The sequence below is a fragment of the Phascolarctos cinereus genome, unplaced genomic scaffold, assembly GCF_003287225.1.
Source record: "Phascolarctos cinereus isolate Bilbo 61053 unplaced genomic scaffold, phaCin_HiC Scaffold_9;HRSCAF=440, whole genome shotgun sequence".
Lineage (NCBI taxonomy): Eukaryota > Metazoa > Chordata > Mammalia > Diprotodontia > Phascolarctidae > Phascolarctos > Phascolarctos cinereus.
Window position 1 is genome coordinate 146031303 of NW_027556402.1, and position 15010 is coordinate 146046312.

Sequence of the window (15010 nt, forward strand, 5' to 3'; positions counted from 1 at the left end):
TTCATTCCCAGATCATCAAGCCTACCTGACTTGGTACACGCTCCTAGAAGATTTACAATATTTAAGTGGGGTCCCAGATGAGTCATTATCTTCAGTTCCGACATGAGGGCCTGTTTTTCACTGGATCTAGCTGTGGCTGTTGGAAAAATAAACTGCATCATTTAGGTTGAGCTGTACATCCTCTCTTCTTACCAAAGGTCAATAATACACCATTAAAGTCAAGAATGCATCAATTCTGTCATCATGACCTCTGTTTTATTTATGCTCTGTCTAAAGAGGGAGTGGACAGAAGTTCAATTTATGGATGTCTATGGAGGGAGGGGAAGCTAGGCATCTAATCTCTAACCTTTATGGTAAAGAGAAACCATTTAAACCAACATTTGATTTTTCATGATATTGATGGAGGTGAAGTAAAGTAGGAAAAAGACAGCCAAAATCAATGAAGTACATTAAAAATTGTAAATGATGTAAAGAAGATTCCAGGCTCCTAGCATGCCCTAGGGTGGTTCCCCTGAGGCAAATGTTTGGGAGGACAAAGAGCAAAGTCAGACAAGCATGGATTACAATCTGCTTTATTAGATGGAACATGCAAATTGATGAGATCATAGAACCATTGAGGTACTAGAGAACATTAACGCTTTTCATCTTTCCCCAACTTTTAACAAGAGCAGTGACAAAAAGAAAAACTGATGTATTTGAATTTCATTTCATCAATTTTCTCTGATCACCTTGGTAAATGCAAGTCATGAAATGTCAAAAAAGAGAATAGAAAAGAAAGAAAATTTCAGACAATCCATAACGTGGATGGATAATTAATCCCTTTTCAACTGAGATATGATCACATCGTTAATGTAACAATTGACCAATACTATTGCTACTGCAATATACTTATCTAATCAAAGTGATAAAAGTTTCCCTAAAATGTACAACATTAGTGGGGTTTTTTGTTTTTATAAAACACTGGACTTCCAAAAGTTGGTAAATTTGCTAGAGGAGAAAGAAAGCTCCAGGTGAGGAAGACCCCTGAAGTCTTGTTTTGGAGTAATTACTGCAACAGATAGACTGACTTAATGATGAAATTCTCCTTATATCAATTTCATGATCACAGAAGCAAGCAGAGCTAAAAGTACAACTTAAAAAAATGTTGCCACACTTACGTTTTAGCATTTTCACTGCCACCTTCATCACAGGCTGGGAACGGCTTAATCCATATGCAGTCCCTTCAACCACTTTTCCAAATGCACCTGAGCCCAGGATTCGACCTAAAGGAAACATAAATCATTGGTTCGCTCAAGTGTTACACACACACACACACACACACACACACACACACACACACACACACACACACACACACATCACCTTAGCTTTATTTACTACCCCTCAACATTCCCACAAGTGTAAGTGATGTGAGGGAACATAATTATTCCTCCAATATTCCTCCAACATCTTATGTCAAAAACAGAACAGAGACCTCAGAGAAAGGTGTTAGAATAATTGCTTTAATCGTATAACATCTGCAAGAAAAAAGACAGCAGAGAGAAATGAGGCTGTAGTCATTACCAATGGCAGTACAGCACCACGGGCTGTAACCAGCTGGGACAAATGGGGCTTCTTCTCAGAATGCTGAGACCTAGACAGGAGGCTCTCTGCTCCCTGTGGTGAATGTCACCTCCCACTTCTACATGAAATACTCATCACCAGCCTGAAACACCATGCAGAGGAACTGCTCCAAGGTCCTACTGCTATGCCCTCGCTCACAGAAGGCAAGGTCTTCCCAAACTATAAGGGGGCAAGTGTCAGCAGGTCCCTTCTCTCAGCTCAATCAGACTCATGCCACTGCCACCTTGATGAACAGTTTTTGCTCCAGATGAAAATATCCTGTTACAGCTTTATCCCTGGGTCAGGCTTCCATAGACCGGCCTGAGCTACTCCTCATTCATCTAGTACCTTCCATGTGAATCCTGCAAAAAGTCCTTTGGTTCTCCCTACCCCTGCTTTTCTTCACAAAAACAGTGATATTTCTTATTATATTCCCTCACTGGCAATAGGCACATGACGGAGAACCCATGTTTTCTGTTCCATCTAAATTTCTCCACCTTTTTCTTTTATAACAAAACCAGAAAAGCCTTTTTATTTTTAATAAATATTTATGCACAATTTCAGGTAGACACTTGACTTCCCCCAATACGTGCATCCACTCCCTCCCCACTTCCCAGTGTACACAGGATCACACTAATCACTATGGAGGAATGTGAAAGTGTGAATTCCATACCCTGGAAGAGCTTACAGTCTAACAGGAAAAGTTTCCAGTGATGAAACAGGCAGCAGAGGGCTTCTGGTCAGGGTATACTTTGCTTTACATAAAGATGTGTTTGTATTAATGTGTGTGTGTGTACATACGTGCATGTGCATATATACACATATGTGTGCATACATACATATGTGCATATATACATACATATGCATATATTTGCATTTTAAATGCCTAAGGAACTTGCTATTTAAGTGAATCCAGTAAAAAGAATCTTGTTTATAAATGTGAATAATCTTACCTCATTAGCACTTTATCATATGCTGTCTTGTTCTCTAATTATTTGTGATGTGGTTAGCTGCTTGAGGGACAGGAGCTGTCACATACTTATTGCCTTTTTTTATATCCTTCACAGTACTTAGTTTATAAATTGAGATTTTAAAATACACTGGACCTAAAACTGTGGTATCTGCATTTGCGATTCTCTAGTAGCTGTGTAAATTCTTACAGACTTAATAGCCTAATATCTTATTATTTCAGACAGGCATTAGTAAACTATAGCTTATACTGCTACTGTATTTTAAAATGTAAAAACTATCCCTGGCTCAAGGGACCATAAAATATGTGGGTTTGACCCTTGGGCAGTAATCTGTCCACCTCCCCCCCCCCGCCCCATCTAAACTGATGTCAAAGATTTAAATTCACAGAAATATAATATAGATTGTCTGATAGAGTGTAAAAAATTATTTTCTTTATAAACTTTGGGGGAACTGTTAACGGATATTCATTGTAATCTGCTCACAATCAGAAATATGTGGGTTACAATTTGACCTCTGATACTAGTCCTCTGACACTAGGCAAGTCTCTTAAACTTTATGTCTATCAGGCAACTTTGTAGAAAATCTACTAAGTGAAAATAGATCATGAAATAGTTCCATATTTTCTGCAATAATCTATGTGCTGATTTGTACCTTGTGAGGGTGATGGTAATAATCATATGACAGAATCGAGTAAGGAAAAGGGAGAATCAGAGTTCTATTTAACCAAAGTAGATTGACTAAGGCTATTGTAACATATCAAGGGTGAGCTGGGTGGTCCAAGGACTAGGGCAAAGTTTCCTAGGAGAAGGAAGTTCTTAGAGGTTTAGGAGCTATGGGTTCCTGAAACCTTCATGTCAAAGATCATGGAGTTGCAAAGATAAGGTAGCAAGAAAAGACTGGACTAGTTTAGGAAGTTCAATGTTGGCAAGTTTTCATTGATCAGCTAATGTGTGAGCTTTTGAGTAACTCTATTCCTACTTCATGTTATAAATGCTACTTCTCTTGTAAATAAAATCCCTACTGAGGTCCATTGGAAGTTGAGACTTAAAAGGGAGAGGTCAGGTGGATATTTTACACAGGAGACATTAAGGCTGGCAGAGAAAATCTGATGGGAGGTGGGGGAGAAAGAAAGCAGAGTGTAGTGAGATATCCATCTATCAAGCCCCAGAGCTAGTCTCATTGATAGAACCAAAGAAGAATGAACAAGGGACATGACCCCCAAACCAGATTGCTTAAGGTGATCTGTTGGCTCCTAGCCTGTCTTGGAATAATGGGATCTAAGGGGTTCCTTTACAGGACACAGTACTATCCTTAGCCATTACCTTCAATCATTCCCTCAATTTTTTTTTTTGGGGGGGAGACACGGCAATTGGGGTTAAGTGACTGGCCCAGAGTCACACAGCTAGTGTTATGTGTCTGAGCCAGATTTGAACTCAGCTCCTCCTGACTCAAGGGCTGGTGCTCTATACACTGTGACCACTTTTGCCACCTAACTGGCCCTCCTCAATTCTAATAGCTGTGGTTCCAGCACTGATGAGTAATTGGCTCCAATTCAACCTAGATTTTAGATGGACAGAGAGATAGATGAGATTTTGAACCCAGGTTTCTGTAGAGGGCAGTTTTAAGTTGGTAAATCATTTGAATACAACAACATATCAATGCTTAATTGAACTGGCATCAGCACAATTGCCCATGTTACTGGGCTTGCTACAGATTTCAATCAATCAGCAATTTATTTCTGTGAGATTAAATTTTTTCATATTCTCATTACTTTTCAACTTTCTCAATTAGAGCTGTAGCAAGGGCGAGGAAAGTGATACATTTTCCTTTGGTGCACAAAACTGAGGTGGACAGAAAATATAACTACTATCACAATCAGGGCATGCCTAATATGTGGTTGAATATACGTAAAGATGGTCTAATTAATGTTCGAATAAGGATAAAGAGGTACATCTTGTGCTGTGTGTGTGTGTGTGTGTGTATCTACCTATCTACCTACCTACCTACCTATCTATTGAGAGTTTGTTTCCTATGAGCATATGTTTGAAGAGGGGACCAGCTAGAAAATGGTGCTTGGCAGTCATCAAGGGTCAAAATTAAATTCAGCATGTGATTCATAAATGTAGCAAACAAAACCAATGTAGGAAATGCATTAGTATCCTCACATTAAGCACCAGCTGAGTACTTATGGTAGCACTAATAACTATGACAGTGAGGCTTTCTGACGTCCTGCATTCTTTCATTCATAACTTGATAAAAATATGTTCTCTTGGATTAGTGTCTTTCTCTTCATCTAATCACAAGTTTGAAATGGAAAGATGGTAATGAGTTTTAGCTTTCATTTTGGCTGTTTTAACTTTTCTTGCTTAAAAAATTTCCCACAAAAAAATTTTTTCCCGACAGAAGGAACATAGACATGTTCAGAATGCACTGGATCAGAATATCTTTAGTGGTTGCCTTCATTTGTATATCATCTGTTCCTTTTTAGTTACAGAAATACATTTTATTTCATTTTCTGTTATTCCCAATGAAAAGCTATTGGATAAATGTTTTGCCAGGCCTCCACATAGTCTCTTTCCTTTGTCTGAATTTTCTTAACTATAATTTGCTTGGCAACATGATGGAAAAAAGATTATTTCTGTCATTCAATAACATGGATCTTTCTGAAGGCAAATTTCCACAGCAGGATGCAGCCAGGCTTTTCACACATCTTGCTCAAGAGTATGTATTTCCCCACATATCTTCAAGGAGCACAGTGGAAAGTCCTTTGAAGTCAAGAATCAAAACACACCTCTCGTGATTGCTACCTGTGAGACCTTGGTCAACTTATTTACCTGTTGGGTCTTCATTTTCTCAACTGTAAAAGGACGGGTGTGGCCTCTCTGAGTCCTTCCAACTCTTAATCTATGACCCTATGAGATGTTGAAGCTGTTTCTCAATCCTAGGAAGGTTAAGATGTTGGGCAAAGAAAACACCTACCAAGGACTAACCCATCTCTAGGAAACTCCCATCTTGAGTCATAAGGCAGCTGCATCGGATCCACATAAATGTACTCATGGCCATCAGGGCTGATAGATTCGATAACTCTCCACCGAATTTCATACCTGGGTTTCTGCAATTGAAAGTCAACAGTTTTAGAAGCTGGTAGATTACTAGAAGAAGAATATATCTAGGTTTGATAGAACTTTAGCATCATCAGCTGGGGCTGCTCCCCCTTATTGGTACTCACCTGTTTCCATATGACAATTAGGATAATGAGGGAAAAAATGACAATCACTAGCAACACAAGGACTGAAGCAGCCACTGTCAATTCTGAACGCATAGCTGAAGAAGAAGAAGAAATATTTACTTAGAATTTCCTCATGGACCTTTGTCACATTCACTTCTTTTTGGAAGATTACTTGACTTTATGCTTATGTAAGCTATGCAAATAAGCCCAAAAGATTTTACTATTCCATCAATCCTTTTTTCACTCATCCCCCATCCATAAGGAATAAACTGGAATCCACATTCTTCAACCTTCAGTTTTCTTACAAAGTTGCTCCCTATTGTAATACTCCCCTGTAACCCCCACCCTGATAAGGTAGGCACATCATGGATAGACAAAAAGATACCAAAGTTGGAGGTACTAATAAGTACCCTAAGATCCTCATTTCCAGGGTTCTTCTAACAGAGACCCCTCAAAAGGCAAGCCCACAAGCCCCAAAAGTACACAATTTTGCTGGCATTTTATGCCCTTCCTCCAACTCTTAAAGAGAGAGAGAAAAGGGAGGGGAGAGGAGGGGAGGGGAGGGAGACCCTCTTGCATATCCCTGAATTCCTGCTCTATAACATGTACTGTCTGCTCATGCTACTAGTTTTCTCCTACTAATAATCCTGACCCTAGTTACTTTTAACCTCTGTCTTGTTGCAGAGCTATGTACATGTGGTAAATATCCATGTTAAGTCCTGATTATTTTTTAAACGAGAATTCCAAAAATTTAAATTCTGATGGTTACAAAGGAATCATCAAAAATGAAAGCGACTAAAATAAGACAGAATTTTAGACCTCCACTCAGGTGGTAACAAAAGGTACAAAACTGTCCTTGAAGAACAAGTTTCTTATTCCACCTCTGACACTTCCTGGCTATACAAATGTACACAAGTCATTTGACCCCTTTGAGCCTCGGTTTTCTCTTCTGTAAAATGGAAACATTACCCACAAACCCTACTTCACTTTGAGGAAAGAGCTTTGTCAATTTAGGGAGCTCATGGGGATGGGAGATGAAAGCTGCAATTCCAGCCAATGAAGCTTCTCCCTCCAATTCCATAAGATTGATTAGAGAGAAAAAGCATGCTACTCAAGGCTATTCAAGTTTCTACTAATGGAGCACCAACTAACTCACCAGGAGCCACAAGTTTCAGTTCCCGGTTCACTGCTCCAAGTGAGTTCTTTGCTAGGCATCGCACAGCCATAGTATCTTCAATTTTGTTGAAGGTCACTTGGCTCTTCACCATACTACCATCCTGTTTCTGTGTAGTTATGTCGGACATGTTGCTGGCCAAAAGTGTCCATGAAGTTTCATTACTACACCTGTTTAAGAGAAGAATACATATAGTTGAATTTTAGTAACCAGGGCTGATAGAGCAGATAATCCAAAACAAATTGCTTATCTGCCTTCCCGAAAGACTTTCTGGAGGCCACATGATCACCTTATTTTATACTAAGAAAGTATAATGAGAGGCAGGTAAGTGGATCGGTAAATAGAGTGCCAGCCCTGGAGTCAGGAGGACCCAAGTTCAAATGCAGCCTCAGATATTTACTTGTTGTGTGACCCTGGGCAAGTCACTTAACCGGATTGTCTCCACACACAAAAAAAGTATAATAGAAACAGTTGTGTTTGAGACTGACTTCAGCCATATACTATCCACCCATTTGAACTTGTACATGGCAACCTCCCAAGGCCTTGGACTCCTCATCTATAAAATGACTACCAAGTCTTCCAGTTCTAAATCTAAGCTCCTAGGAGCACTGAGAAGGAAGCTTTCCTGCATTGAGTTCTGCCTGCCAATTACTAAGTGGAAATTAATTTCTCTAAGTCTTTATTTGCTCATCTCTAAAGTACCTGTCCAATATGTTTCCCAAGGTGGAAATAAGTTTAGGATGATATGAAATTGCTATATAATTATTAGTGTTATTAACATTACTAAATACTAATATTATTAATATTACTATTAAAACTAGTTTTTGATCTCTGGATTTATCAGTGGGAAGTGGGAAGAAGAAAAAAAAAAAGAAAAAAATTATTTACCTAGTAGAAACAAACTATATCCTTTGACTGAAAGACCGGGAATATACAGGTCAGATAAGCTACATGCCATGTAAAGGAGAGCTAACAATATTGAGAACCAAAAAAAAGTTTTTAAAGGTTGAAAGAAAAATTACTGTGCATTCAAAGTCTTGTAATTCAAATATTTCTCACCCTTTGAAGAAAGCCTCTTGGTTACCTTCCTCTCCATCCATACAATGGCCAACCTGTGTCTAGTCACCCATTATCCAGATTCAAGGACTGATCCCTTAAAGTCACATCAGATGGCTGGTGTTTTCTATCTGCTGGACTACAGAGCTGCTTTTTTTTTGGCCCCTTCTTACACACAAGTAGGCCAATCATACCGAGTAGTCTAACAGTTAACTTCCACTTTAAGCAAGAGTTCAAATAGAGATGGGACTGAGGTCAATAAGACTTCTTCAATCACAGCCAGTGTGATTCTGAGGCTTCCCAGAAGTCACACATGAGAAAAGAGCTGACAAAGTCAGGTGCAGCTAGGTGGCACAGTGGATAGAGCACCAGCCCTGGAGTCAGGAGGACCTGAGTTCAAATCCAGCCTCAGACACATAACACTCACTACCCACGTGACTATGAGCAAGTCACTAAACCCCAATTGCCTCACTAAAAAAAAAAAAAAAGCTACCAAAGTTAACATGGTAGATATTTCATTCAAGAAAGGAAGAATCTCTTCCTATTGGTTCTAATTCTTACTTACAACATCACTAATGTGAAAATATGTTTAATAGGAATAAATATGTATAGCCTATATCAGATTGGGCACCATCTTGGGGTGGGAGAGAAAAATTTAAAACTCAAAAGCTTATGGAAGTAATTGTTGGTAAATCAAAATAAATTAATAAAAAAAATTGGCTCTGAAAAAAAAAGAGGAATCTGATGCAAAGAGAAAGAAATGATTGGTTTCTTACTTTGTAATATCCTTGCAAATCATCCATTCCACAACTGGAAGTGGTGTCCCTTCTGCTACACATCTGACCGTCTGCCCACCTGCAGAGCCATGGTTATCATCCTCCAGGTCCAGAATAGAAGCTGGAACTAAAAGACAAGGTTGAAAGATATCAGTGATTGCTTTTAGTGGCCCAGGCAGATGATGAGAACAAGAGAAAACAAATGTTCTGAGCATATACATTCCAATATGTTGCCCTCGTAGAGAAAAGATGAGAGTACTAACTACTCATCGGTGAAAACAAACCCAGCTGCAGAGAAAATTTTCAGTTTACTACTATAGAAATACCTTGGAAATATGGCCCATAGTTCTCTTCATCAGAAAGGGCAAAAACTTAATGGAGCTGGGATTGTTAAATTTGAAGGTGGCATGGAAAAAACAATTTCAGATGTTTGTGTCACGGTGCTCAGCTAAGCTTTTTGGAGGAAAATTGTTCATGTGTACTGAGGTCCCTCCCAACTCTGCAATTCTATGATTCCATGACTTTCAATGCAGCCAGAGGAGCTGGATAATTGTGAGAAAATAATTTTCAAAGAGCATTTAAGTGAAGCATTAAAACTTCAGTTACAAAAATAATTCATCCTTGCCCAGCTGGAATTTCCAGGGTTGAAAAATGTAAGTTCATTACAGGAAAACCAGCCAGTTTAGTAGATCAACTTGTGTAATTCCAAAAGAGTGGTGGTTCCAGAGGTGGTCACCATACCTGGCCCACACCCTGGCTACCTCAGAAAAGTCCCAATGTCCTTTTATGAGCTCTGGGAGGTTCAGATTTGTATCGCGGTAGGTTTGGGAGAGCCATTCTGGTCAGTTACCATTATAGAATGTTCATTTCTGTCTAAGCCTAGTGCTAGGGATTTTCAGAAACACAGGAAAGGATAGTACCAAGGCTCTTTTCTGAATTCTAAACTATTCCACAGGGGATCTAAGAATATTCATTGGAGGATGAAGGACCCTGCCCAGGGTGTCTACTTTTTCATCTAGCTAGTGGGCTCTAGAAAGAGGCTGGCAGATATTTTAGGTTTGTACTGGTGCTGACACCCTGTCTCAGAGTGGCTCTGGGTCTAGAAGACCTAGCAGACATCTCCTAGCACACTGGTGTCATCAGTCCCTGGTGCCCTGCACATGGTGGCTGGCTGTCAGTGGCTGTGCTCTTCTCTACCTGAGAGAAAAAAAGGCAAGAAGCCAGGCATTCCTTGAGATTAAATGTCATTATTCTTATGCCATAACAATCCCAATCATAGTCATTCTCTTGACTTACCTTGAATTGTAAGTTCAAAAGTATAATTCTTAGTATCATCCTCATTTTGAGCCATAATAGTATAATATCCACTGTCTTCTTCCTTAGCACGAATCAGTTTTAACTTGCTTTGATATCTGTAAAGAAATGGACTTTTTAAAGATTCACTTCTACTTCAAACATTAGAAAAATAAAGCCCAATCATCTTTATGAAAGTAATAACAAACAATTATGGATTTCAATGAATAACTTGTTTGAAATATATATTAAAAAATAGTCAGATCGTAAAAATATTTTGCGTGTTCACAGCATCTTTCCCAAGATTCCCAGTGTGCTTTGTACATACTGAAATTCACAGTATTGGAGAGCAGATACTTAAAAGACTAGAGTGAATGAGTACATATGGGATTGTGTTGGAAAGAAGCTCAACAGGGCATGACTTGTGAGGGGGTGCAGTTTAACAAACAGAACACCTGACTCAGAGGAAAGCAGACATGTTCAAGACCCACTCTGGCCACACGTGAGATGCGTGACAATTCATTCAGCCTCATTCAGAGGCTTGTTCTCACCTGAGAGGTATCATGGTGCACTGGAAAGAGTACTGGCTTTACAGTCAGAGGACTTCAGTTTGAACCTCAGCTTGCTACTCACTAGCTATCTGACATTGGACAAGTTAACTTCAACTCTGGGTCATTTCCCAATCTATGAAATGAGAGGGTTGAATTGGGATGCCTCTGAGGTCCCTTTCAGTTCTGAATCTATGATCCTGTAATTCATAAAACGGAATAACACTTGCACTACCTACCTGCCTCACAGCATTATCAAAGGAACCATACCAACCTTTGATTTTTACCTTAGTTCCCTCCTTTCTTTAAAGATGTGTTTCTCTTCTAATGTTTTCATCTGTTATGGTATTCTTCTTGACTGCCAAGATCCCTCCTGACTCCATAATTGCACAATTCTGATTTTCTATTTAAGATGCATCATGTCATGTGGTGTAACATGCTGATCTAAGTCTAATTTCTGCCAGACTGCTTTTCAGTTTTCCCAGCAATTTTTATCAAATAGTGACTTCTTTCTTCTCTCTTCAATTTTGGTAGCATGTAACTATTCATAATGGGGTAGCTAGGTGGCATAGTAGATAGAACACCAGGCCTAGAGTTGGGAAGACCTAAGTTCAAATTTAGCCTCAGACACTTACTAGCTGTGTGACCCCAGGCAAGTCACTTACTCTATTTGCCTCAGTTTCCTCATCTGTTCAATGAGCTGGAGAAGAAAATGGCAAACCACTATCTGTGCCAAGAAAACCCCAAATGGGGTCATGAAGAGTTGGACATGACTGAAAAATGACTCAATAACAACTGTTCATAGTAGGTTCTGATCATTCTAATTTCTTCTAGTTTAGTTGTGATTTCGCCTTGTTCTTTTGCTATAAGTGTCTTTTCCATTGTTCTATGTAAGCTTATGCTACTGATGATGATTGATACATAGGTGTGACCATGGTTGACAAAAGGCAAACCTAACTGAGAAAAGTTCCAGGTGCTTTACACACTGTCAGATGCAAAGGATCCTTTTCTACAACCAACTGTCCTCTGAGCCTCTTCTTCACTGAATCCCCCCACCCTTGCCTTTCTACCTCTTCTAGCTCCTTATGTAAACAGGGCTACTTCAGCTTTTGACTGTGATGTGCTAGATTGGTTTCTCTCTCTCCATGGCTTCTGGGCAGTCCACAGGGATGCCATAATTGAGCTTATGACCTCCTTAAAGATCTTCCCTGTCCACCCTGCTGCTGGTGGTCACTGTGCCTCTGTACTCCATAAAGAGACCCTGCTATCACATGCTCCCATATATGCTCATCCCTCAAGATGTGGGGTATACCATCTATCACCTGGAGGTTGGCGAACCTGTCTTACCATTCAGTATTAATTTTGCTTATACATTATATTCAATTTTTCAGATGTGATATCAAGAATATGTCCAAGGTCTCCCAGCTGGGGGTAAAACTGGACATTTTTACCCCGTTTTGATCTCTGATATAGAGATAACAAATGTGGGGTATACTTTGTCTACACTCTGTCCCTCAATGTCCTAAGAGACATTCTGGCATTACTGATTGTTTTTCACTCCCTTTTCAATCACTGTACTGTCTGGGTAAAAGAATTCAGATATTTTCTATGCATCCTGGGAGCTCACTTCCAAAAGCATTTCTTCTCAGGAATTTTGTTTAGGCGGGGGGGGGGAATCACACCTGAGCATGAAATTTGTTAGATATTAAAAAGGGCTCTTTCCATACAGAACTGTGCTGTTGAGGTTTATTTCCATTTCTCTCTAGGATGTGCTGTGATCTTGACTGGATACAAGGGTCTGGACTAATTGACCTTTCTAATTTTAGAGATGCTAGAAGAGCCCTCAAAAAAGAGCGTGTAGTCTTTTCTCACGCAGCTAGGTGATGCAACGGACAAAATTCTGGACTTAAAGTCAGGAAGACTTAAGTTCAAATGTAGCCTCAGACATTCACTAGCTATGTGACCTTTGGCAAGTCACTTAACCTGTTTGCCTCAGTTTCCTCATCTGTAAAATGTGAATAATAATAACACAAACATCCCAGGGTTGTTGTGAGGATCAAATGAGATAATATTTGCAAAGCATTTTATAAACCTTAAAGTGCTATATAAATGCTAGCTATTATTGCTGTTGTTATCATTATTATTACTTTTAGGGTAATAAATTATTATTATTCCCTAGTTTACAGATAGTACCCAGATGCTAAGTGATTTAGCTAAGGTCCCACAACTAGCTGAGTAGCACAGAGGACAACAGAACCCAGATCTCCTGCCTCCTTTGCCATTCTTCTACCATGCCATGCTGCCTTGTGCTAATTAAGCCAGTGAAACCTTCTCAATTGTTCATTAGCAATGCAGAGCTACCATATAGTATCGATCTATTGTTCACATAGGCTGTGGGACCTTCGATAATGTTAAATCCAAGTGCCTCAAACCTGCTGCCCTTCTCTAGGCCAAAACTCCATGAGACAGCTGGATCTGGCCATCTGTCTTCAATTGGAGGAGAGGTTTTGCAACTTATGGCTTTTCCTAATGTAATCATTAAATACTTACCAGGATGCCAATGCCTTATTACAAGGTTTGAGACAAAAGAATCATCCTTTATGCTTCGTAGCCCAGCTTACGTATGGCTCTTTGAACTGATTTCATTTACAGTCTGGTTCATAAGATATGTACAATTCCCTTACTAGGAACACACATATAACATCAGAGGCAACAGTCATGAGGAAAGACTTACTTGGGAAAGGTCTTTCTTTACCTTATTTCCTGGATCTTATCTAAGCCAGTGATGATTTCAGTCAGATTCTCAATCACAGTCATATTATCCTTAAGCCAGGATATCTTTGGGGGTGGATACGCTTGCACATCCACTACAAAATGGCGGACTTCATGCAAGTTAATGGTTTCCATCTGGCTGAAGTTGGGTTTGAGCTCAATAAATCCCTTCTCTATAAATGAAAAGGTTTCCATTAAGTAAGGATTGCCACAAAGTAGAGGGGGTTTCATTGCTGAGTGAGACTTAACAGAAATAAAGGGTTAAATCATACCATGAACAGAGATGGTAACTTTCTTGATTTCTTTAGTTTCCTTGGTAGCATGACGGGCAGCACATTCATAGTCTCCACTGTCTTTCACTGTCACCTTTGGGACAGTCAGTGTATACACCAACTTGAGAGATGGAACTTTGATTTCATCAACTTTCAAAATGCCTTTGTTTTTCTATATCAGAAAGAGAGGGAAATTGCCTTAAGATTATTTACCTCCAAAAAATGGAAAGAGCACTTTTGAACTGTAAGGATCAAAAAAGCAAACTGGTAACCAAAGAACAGGTAGCTCCACATGATCTGTTTTACCCAGGTGGGATTACATACATGGTTGTTGAATGAGACATGAATGAATGAATGAATGAATGATACCATTAAGCTAAGAATCTCTTTAATGTATGGGGTTTTCCCTAGATTAAATGTGAAAATGTCTCATTCTCTTCTTTCAGCTAATCTGCTTGCCACAAAAGCCCATTTCTTTAACATCAGATTAATCAAATGCAATCAAAATTGTAGGCCACCCAAATGGTCAATGAAAAGTGCATTATGGGTAGAAGCAATAATTAACTGACATCTATACAATAAACTGGTATCTGTTTTAAGGTTTGAAAAGCATTTTTTAAACAATATTTTATTTGATGCTAATAACAACCCCTTTGAGGTTATAAATATTTTGTTTTCCACTTTACAGATAAGGTAATTAAAGTTCAAGGAGATTCTGACTTTCCCAGAGTCACATAGCTTGCAAGAGTATGAGGCAGGGGGCAGCTAGGTGGCATAGTGGATAGAGCTCTGGCCTTAGAGTCAGAAGGACCTGAGTTCAAATTCAGCCTCAGACACGTGACACTTACAAGCTATGTGATGCTGGACAAGTCACTTAACTCCAACTGCCTAAGCAAAAAAAAAAAAAAAAAGAGCATGGGGCAGGATTTGAACCTAGGTCTTCAAGACTTCAGTCAAGTATACTTTCTAATATATGCTTTTGATTTTGCTAATGCTAACTTGTGTGACAGATAGCCTAAAATATATCAAAGACACTAAAAAAAAAAAGGAACAAAAATGGAGGTACACTGAGCATATAGCAAGAATGAGAGATAAGAGGTAATCAAAGGAAGACCTCTAGTTTGCTGGGTAAATAATCTATGGAGTATTTAAGATAGTGGCAGCAGATGGAGCAGCAGGCCTGAAATCAGACCTGAGTTCAAACTCAGCTTCAGACACTTACTAGTCATATGACCTTGGCCAAGTCATTGCCTCAGTTTCCTCATCTGTAAAATGAGCTGGAGAAGGAAATGGCAAACCACTCCAGTATCTTTGTA

General features: G+C 39.3%; 1 protein-coding gene across 5 annotated transcripts in view; it reads right to left on the reverse strand.

The window, feature by feature from the left end:
- The window catches only part of PDGFRA (platelet derived growth factor receptor alpha), a 50713-nt gene that overhangs the window by 13537 nt on the left and 22166 nt on the right, over positions 1-15010 (reverse strand). For all 5 annotated transcript variants that reach the window (XM_020975332.2, XM_020975335.2, XM_078148736.1 and 2 more), the window contains exons 6-14: positions 13695-13866; positions 13406-13595; positions 10106-10221; positions 8810-8936; positions 6960-7147; positions 5804-5898; positions 5554-5686; positions 1158-1262; positions 26-136 (exon numbers count right to left, since the gene is read on the reverse strand). In XM_020975332.2, the coding sequence (XP_020830991.1) occupies positions 26-136; positions 1158-1262; positions 5554-5686; positions 5804-5898; positions 6960-7147; positions 8810-8936; positions 10106-10221; positions 13406-13595; positions 13695-13866 (1237 nt within the window). The remainder of the gene's footprint in view (positions 1-25; positions 137-1157; positions 1263-5553; positions 5687-5803; positions 5899-6959; positions 7148-8809; positions 8937-10105; positions 10222-13405; positions 13596-13694; positions 13867-15010) is intronic.